We start from the raw sequence: 8,846 nt of genomic DNA on the forward strand, positions 1-8,846 counted from the left end.
AACCAGCTTCATGAGGAATGCTTTTCCGACAGTCTTGAAGGAGTTCCCACATATACTGAGCACTTGTTGGCTGCTTCTCCATCACTCTCCTTGGTCAAATAGTTCTTACACAGCCTGGAGGTGTGTTTTGGGTCATTGTCCTGTTGAAAAACAAATGATAGTCCCACTAAGCGCCAACCAGATGAGATGGTGTATCGCTGCAGAATGCTGTGGTAGCCATGCTGGTTAAGTGTGCCTTGAATTCTAAATAAATCACTGACAGTGTCACCAGCAAAGCACCCCCATACCATCACACCTCCTCCTCCATGCTTCACGGTGGGAACCACACATGCGGAGATCATTCATTCACCTACTCTGCGTCTCACAAAGACATGGCGGTTGGAACCAAAAATCTCAAATTTGGACTCATCTGACCAAAAGACAGATTTCTGATGTCCATTGCTCATGTTTCTTGGCCCAAGCAAGTCTCCTCTTCTTATTGGTGTCCTTTATTAGTGGTTTCTTTGCAGCAATTCGACCATGAAGGCCTGATTCACGCAGTCTCCTCTGAACAGTTGATTTTGAGATGTGTCTGTTACTTGAACTCTGTGAAGCATTTATTTGGGCTGCAATCTGAGGTGCAGTTAACTCTAATGACCTTAGGCAATGACCCGAGGCAACTCTCGGTCTTCCTTTCCTGTGGCGGTATTCATGAGACCCAGTTTCATCATAGCGCTGGATGGTTTTTGCGGCTGCACTTGAAGAAACTTAAAAAGTTTTTGACATTTTCCGTATTGACTGACTTTCATGTCTTAAAGTAATGATGGACTGTCGTTTCTCTTTGCTTATTTAAGCTGTTCTTGCCATAATATGAACTTGGTCTTTTACCAAATAGGCCTATCTTCTGTATACCACCCCTACCTTGTCACAACACAACTGACTGGCTGAAATGCATTAAGAAGGAAAGAAATTCCACAAATTAACTTTTAACAAGGCACACCTGATAATGGAAATGCATTCCAGGTGACTACCACATGAAGCTGGTTGAGAGAATGCCAAGAGTGTGCAAATCGGTACTCACTGTACTGGGCTGTGCTGTTGTGAGCCAGGGATGGCTCAACGAGTGAAATATCTCCACTAAAAACATCAGTCCATAATCTGCTATGAGGACTTTTTCAATTATGTGATGTGAAATAATTTTGCGGTTGAGATGGAATCGACCCTCACTCTGATTATTTGCCCCGCCGAGCCACTCAATCTTCTAATAACTGTAATCCTTCCTCAATGTAGCTATAGACATACACACTGCTACGTGCACGCACATGTGTGTGTGTGAGACAGTGGTCTGCAGTGAAGCATCCGTGTGTGTGATGAGTATTGACCCAAGGAAGACCGCTTGCACTGGGTAATATGGCTACAAAAGAGAGAGGGGAGGCTGATCGCAAGAGAGATGGAGACAGAGAGAGACACCCACACAGACAGCCATGTCAGTGAACAGTGTACAGTAGTGTGAGTGTACAGCAGTTGATGACTGATTAATAATGCACAACACACAGGCATCTATGTTTGGTTCAGATTTGGTGCGTTCCGGACCGGCCTTGATTTCAACATCCATGATCTCCCATTAGGGTTTTAACCAAGCCCAGCCCTGCTTACCTTTGACATTTGTCACTGACTACTACCAATTTCTTATTGTGAGAATGAATGTTGAGAGATCTCCACTTAAAACTGTAATACATTCACTGTTGCTGTCGAAGTCATTCCAAAGGGTAGGTTTACCAGAGCAAATGAAATGTAACTACTTAGGCCTTTATAGCCGTTTGCAACGTTATCAACAGCTAATGTTTCAATTCAACCCTGAATTCAACTAAAAATAAACAACACATATAACCCTAGGGTTTCAAGATTTGGTTGATTTCAAATGTAATCTACAAGTTAATAATTGATATGTTGGATTCATGTCTCCATCTCAAACAAAAATCTAATTTAAAGAATAGGACTAAATCAAATGAAACTTTATTTAAAGTGCATTTAAAGTGTGGTTTCATTTGATTTAGTCCTATTCTTTAATTAAGATTTTGGGTTGAGATGGAGACGTGAATCCAACATATCAGTTATTAATTTGTTGACAAACTGGAATTAAAGCCTTACTAAGTCATTGGCACAGATGGAACTATCAAAGCAGAAGATACATCTCCTCTAAATGTTGATATTTGGTTGCATTGACAACAAAACACAATTCAATATCACTTTTGCAATACAGTACATAATCTATTAACTTGTCGACAAGTTAACAATACATATAGCCCCAGGGTTTCAAGATTTGGTTGATTTCAAATGGCATCGACAAGTTAATAATTGATATGTTGGATTCACATCTCCAACTAAAGGAAAAATAAAAGTTCAAGAATAGAATTAAGCCAGTGGCTTAGATAGAACTATTCAAGCAGTAGATGCATCTCCTTTAAATGTTTATATAATGGTTGCGTTGTCCACAACAATTGAATACTGCTTTTGTAATACAGTAAATAGCCTGAAGTTAATGTAACAGTATTTATTCAACCTTTTAATGAGTTACACATCCATGGCCACATTCGGAGTTTACTGTTTTCTATAAATGTATTCTTATGTAATCAAAGAAAGTGTGCATGTTCAGAACTGCAAGTCTGTGGAGATCTTCACAAGTGCTATAATAATCTGCCCAGAATCTCAAACCACATTTGTACTTTTAATGTAATCTCAACTGCAATCCAGGTAATTTGGTTATGCTATTAGCTGAAGCACAGTGATAAGACATTAAACTGTTGTATAAAAAAACTAAATAACATTGAATTAACCCATTTGAACTGTGTTGTGCTTTTAAATAGAATGAAGTGCAGTGATTACACATTTATTTGACAACTAAACCAAAAATCAGACATTGTTTTTCCATTGGAATTTGGTTGTGCTTTTAGATTGTTGAATGCATGTTGATAACACATTGGGAATTCAACAAACGTGTGCCTGTCTTTGTGAGTGGGTGAATCTACAGAAGGTTGTAATCTCATTCATCAATGTCTCAACCAAATATTACCCCATTTTCCAAGTTGGGTGGGGTGTGCCCAATGGGTAGGCAGGATTTATTAAACTTACAGAAGGCAAATAATTTCTGCAAAATGAAATATAAATGTTGATATTAGTAGGAATGGGTTGTCACGTTCCTGACCTGTTTTCTGTTTAGTTTTGTGTGTTAGTTGGTCAGGACGTGAGTTTGGGTGGGCATTCTATGTTATCTGTTTCTATGTTGGTTTAGGGTTGCCTGGTATGGCTCTTAATTAGAGGCAGGTGTTTGGCGTTCCTCTAATTAAGAGTCATATTTAGGTAGGCGTTGTCACAGTGTTCGTTGTGGGTGATTGTCTCCTGTTTCGTCTATGTATGTACCATACGGGACTGTTTGGCTGTTCGTTCGTGTTGATGTAGTCTCTCCTGTTCATTTCGTTCTTCACGTTGTATGTAAGTTCGTTGTTCAGGTCTGTCTACTTTCGTTTTGTTATTTTTGTATCATTTTCAAGTATAGTTCGTTTTCGTGTTTGTTCGTTTTGTTTATTTAATAAATCATTCATGTCATTTCAACGCGCTGCACCTTGGTTCAATCCCTGCTCCTCCTCTTCGGATGAAGAGGAGGAGGACCGCCGTTACATGGGTCTTTACTTCAAGATTATTGGGTTGTGATGTATTTCTGATACCTTTTAATACTTTTTCTGCGAGATGTTTTCGAAGACCCGTTTTCCATCTGTTTGACCATAAATCAAAGAAAGCCGTTGCTTATTACACATTTTTAGCATGAAAAATGGTTGAAACATGAATATATGCTTTATAAATAGACTCTTAGCTTTCCTTTGACACCACGTTTTAACATGACATGTTAGAGCTCATGGGGCTTTTTACATGGAAATGGCTTTAGCTAATGTAGGACAACAGCTGGGACAACCTCTTTGCCCTCACTCACGTGACCTCTGTTTATGGTTTCCTTATCAAATCATTTTATTGGTCGCGTACACAGTTTAGCAGATGTTATTGCAGGTGCAATGAAATGTTTAGATTGCTAACAGTGCACAAATAAAAAGTTATCAAAAACTACAAACAAGAAATCAATCAGTAATCCAAATGCAACTCATGCGAATATATACCAAAAATATATAGTAAGAATATGTACAGCAGTATACAGTGCCTTCGGAAAGTATTCAGGCCCCTTGACTTTTTACACGTTTTGTTAGGTTACAGCCTTAATTCTAAAATATATATATTTTTCAATCCCTCATCAATCTACACACAATACTCCATAATGACAAAGATGAATAAAAAACTGATATCACATTTACATAAGTATTCAGATCCAAAGTACTCAGTACTTTGTTGAAGCACCTTTGGCAGCAATTACAGCCTCAAGTCTTATTTGGGTTATAACACTACAATCTTGCTACATCTGTATTTGGAGAGTTTTGCCCATTCTTCTCTGCAGATCCTCTCAAGCTCTGTCAGGTTGGATGGGGAGCGTTAATGCACAGCTAGTTTCAGGTCTCTTCAGAGATGTTCGATCGGGTTCAAGTCTGGGCTCTGGCTGGGCCACTCAAGGACATTCAGAGACTTGTCCCAAAGCCACTCCTTCATGAGGTAGTCACCTGGAACGCATTTCAATTAACAGGTGTGCCTTGTTAAAAGTTAATTTGTGGAATTTCTTTCCTTCTTAATGCGTTTGAGCCAATCAGTTGTGTTGTGACAAGATATACAGAAGATAGCCCTATCTGGTAAAAGACCAAGTCCATATTATTGGCAAGAACAGCTCAAATAAGCAAAGAGAAATGACAGTCCATCATTACTTTAAGACATGAAGGTCAGTCAATCCGGACAATTCAAGATCTTTTAAAGTTTCTTCAAGTGCAGTCGCAAAAACCATCAAGAGCTATGATGAAACTGGCTCTCATGAGGACCGCCACAGAAAGGGAAGACCCAGAGTTACCTCTACTGCAGAGGATAAGCTCAATAGAGTTACCAGCCTCAGATATTGCAGCCCAAATAAATGCTTCACAGAGTTCAAGTAACAGACACATCTCAACATCAACTGTTCAGAGGAGGCTGCGTGAATCAGGCCTTCATGGTCAAATTGCTGCAAAGAAACCACTACTAAAAGACACCAATAAGAAGAAGAGACTTGATTGGGCCCAGAAACACAAGCAATGGACATTAGCCCGGTGTAAATCTGTCCTTTGGTCTCATGAGTCTAAATTTGAGATTTTTGGTTCCAACCACTGTGTCTTTGTGAGACGCAGAGTAGGTAAACGGATGATCTCCGCATGTGTGGTTCCCACCATGAAGCATGGAGGAGGAGGTGTGACGGTGTGGGGGTGCTTTGCTGGTGACACAGTCAGTGATTTATTTAGAATTCAAGGCACACTTAACCAGCATGGCTACCACAGCATTCTGCAGCGATATGCCATCCCATCCAGGCTGTGTAAGGGCTATTTGACCGAGAAGGAGAGGTCAGATGACCTGGCCTCCACAACCACCCGACCTCAACCCAATTGAGATGGTTTGGGATGAGTTGGACCGCAGAGTGAAGGAAAAGCAGCCAACAAGTGCTCAGCATATGTGGGAACTCCTTCAAGACTGTTGGAAAAGCATTCTAGGTGAAGCTTGTTGAGAGAATGCTAAGAGTGTGCAAAGCTGTCATCAAGGCAAAGGGTGGCTACTTTGAAGAATCTAAAATCTAAAATATATATTGATTTGTTTAACACTTTTTTGGTTCCTACATGATTCCACATGTGGTATTTCATAGTTTTAATGTCTTCACTATTATTCTACAATGTAGAAAATCTTAACAATATATAAAAACCCTTGAATGAGTAGGTGTGTCCATACTTTTGACTGGTACTGTATCTGGGGAAGGATATAAAACAATTGCTAGAATGTTGAAAGTTTCCAAGAGTACAGTGGTCTTCATCATTGTAATGTAAAAAAATATGGAAGTACCCAATCTCTGCCTGAGCTGGCTGCCCGACCAAACTGAGAAACTGTGCAAGAAGGACCTTGGTCAGGGAAGTTCCTTACCTGAGATAGGAGAACCTGCCAGAAGGACAACAGTCCCTACAACAGTTGCTGTATCTGAGCTTCATGGGAGAGTGGCCAGACAGAAGCCACTCATGAGAAATACAGGCAAATCCTTGATGAGTGCAAACGACCTTAGACTGGAGCGAAGATTTACGTTCCAACAGGACAATGACCCCAAGCAAACAGCCAAAGCAACACTGGAACGGCTTCAGAACAATAATATGCAACTCCTTGAGTGGCCCAGCCAAAGCCCAGACTTGTATCCCATTGAAAATCTGTGGAAAGTCTTAAAGATTTCTGTTCACCGCAGCTCCCAATCTAATTTAACAGAGTTTGAGAAAATCTGAAAAGAAGAATGGGAGAAAATCCCCAAATCCAGATGTGCAAAGCTGATACAGACATACCCAAGATGACTCAAAACTATATTTTCCAACAAAGGTGTTTCTACAAAAATATTGACACAGGGGCATGAATACTTATGTATATGAGATATATCTCTATGTCATTTTTTATAAATGTACAAAAATGTCTAAAAACATGTTTTCTCTTTGTCATTATGAGGTATTGTGTGTAGATTGGTGAGGGAAAATGATAATTTAATTCATTTTGAATTCAGGCTGCACCCAACAAAATGTGGAATAAGTAAAGGGTTATGAAATCTTTCTGAAGGCAGTGTATATTATAATGAGCTATGTGAAGAGTACAGTATACGAATACACAGTGTGAAAAACTATATAAAAGAAACTTGAATTGTCCAGTGTGTTTGTGAGTATGGGCGTATGTGTGTGAGTGAGTGTATATGTGAGTACAGGTGTGTGTGTGTGTGTGTGTGTGTCTGTCTGTCTGTCTGTCTGTCTGTCTGTCTGTCTGTCTGTCTGTCTGTCTGTCTGTCTGTCTGTCTGTCTGTCTGTGTCTGTCTGTCTGTCTGTCTGTCTGTCTGTCTGTCTGTCTGTCTGTCTGTCTGTCTGTCTGTCTGTCTGTCTGTCTGTCTGTCTGTCTGTCTGTCTGTCTGTCTGTCTGTCTGTCTGTCTGTCTGTCTGTCTGTCTGTCTGTCTTTCTAACTACAGGAGATGGTGTGATGGCCTGGATTCGGCCGAGGCTTTAATGTACCTGTACTGTCTCTGTCTGCTAGATGGTAGCAGAGTGAATAGACCGTGACCTGGGTGGCCGTAGTGCAGGGTCACTGTACTAGGGAGTACAGTATGTTCAGAGTAGATTAAGTTTAGGCCTGTGGCTCCTGCAGGCTATCTTAACTTGTTATTATGCAATAAACATTTCCAGAAAATGACTGACCTGATTGATTGCTATTCCACCCAGGTCTCTCTCACACCTCTCTCCTACCCCCCCCCCCCCCTCCCCCTTTTCTCTCTCACAATCTCCCAATCCACCACCAATCTCTCTCTCTCCTTTCTCCTATCTCTTTCTCTCCCTTCCCTCTCTCACACCCTCTTTCAATACAATCCTCCTCTATGTCTTTGCCCCCTTTTTCTCTCACACCCTTCTCCTATCTTCCTCTCTCCATTTCTTCCCCCTCTCTCACACCTTCTCCCACTCCAACCCCATTCTCCCTCGCTCTCTCCCCCTTTCTCTGCCCCTGGCAGCCTCAGACCAAGCCTAGGTCTCCTAAATTGATTTGGTTTTCACAGAGCAGGGTTTTAATTGTGTTTCTGTACCAACCATCACACACAAACACATACTCATACTCATACTTATACACATACACGCGCCACAGACTTTCCCGTCTTCTCCACCTGACGAGAATAAATTGGATGCATAATGAAACAGTAATGAAAGAAGAGCCCTTTTTGTGGGAAAATAATTCCCCGCGCAGCTCCCAGTTGATACTTTAACAATCCATTACTTTGTGAGTTTTTCAAATTTACGAAACTGCAACTGTTCTCTCCTAAAATAGGTATATTAAATTGCGTTTCTACTATTCAAATTGATTATGGAAAATGCAAACGGCATAGCCCATAAAACAGTTAGAGTTCGAGAGAGCACACAGCGCATCGTCCTCCTCGCGCCCCCTCTCTCACTCCCACTCTCACTCTCTCTGACCCTCCCTCCCTCCTTCCATCTCTCTCTGTGCAGTGAGATTCCTGGGGACATCACAGCGCGAGGCAAGTCTGCTTTGAGGAGAGCGCAAGGACAGATTAACCCTTCATATCGGAGAGCAAGCCTACTTCACATCAGACAACATGCAGGTAAACAAACTCAACTTCATTCATTCTATTAACGTGGTCATGGTTGTTTTACATTTTAGCCTACCATTGCTTCTGAAATTGCGCGTCAATCCAAAACTGCATGTTTCACACCTTATAGGGGCAATCCGCAATAAAAAGCTGAGGGATGGGGCTATAGAAAGAGCTATGGATGCAAGGACTGACCATTCATGATATAAAAAGTATCGTTTTTGAGGCTATACAGTGACGTTTACATTTACTTTGTTTCCAAACATTGGAGTAAAACAACCTTATATTTGGGGTTCTGTTGTGGTATGACAGTTGAACTAAGCTCATGAGGCATTTATAAATTACATTCTTCAAGAATCAATGGGCACATATCATTAATTTATTTACTGTAAGTCCAAAAAGGAATGTAGCAACTGCAGATTGCCCATTTAATAATTGAAAGGAGAAATTGCTGTAAGTCATAGTAGCCTAAACAAATAGACAACTTGTTGTGTGTTTGCTTCCGTCCTTCCATCCACATGTCCTTCAGCAGCACATTTCTCCCTATTTGAGCCAAAGCAGAGAAGTTAAGTAATTAGCCTGCTGGTA

The 8,846-nt window shown here is 40.8% G+C and overlaps 1 protein-coding gene across 2 annotated transcripts in view; it reads left to right on the forward strand.

Moving 5' to 3' along the window:
• Window positions 1-8,161: 8,161 nt before the first annotated feature.
• Window positions 8,162-8,846, forward strand: part of LOC139576598 (calsenilin-like) — a 43,669-nt gene continuing 42,984 nt past the window's right edge. For both annotated transcript variants that reach the window (XM_071402867.1, XM_071402868.1), the window contains exon 1: window positions 8,162-8,270. In XM_071402867.1, coding sequence (XP_071258968.1) covers window positions 8,265-8,270 — 6 coding nt within the window. In that variant the 5' untranslated portion in view covers window positions 8,162-8,264. The remainder of the gene's footprint in view (window positions 8,271-8,846) is intronic.

Source organism: Salvelinus alpinus, chromosome 5 (assembly GCF_045679555.1).
Source record: "Salvelinus alpinus chromosome 5, SLU_Salpinus.1, whole genome shotgun sequence".
Classification (NCBI taxonomy): domain Eukaryota; kingdom Metazoa; phylum Chordata; class Actinopteri; order Salmoniformes; family Salmonidae; genus Salvelinus; species Salvelinus alpinus.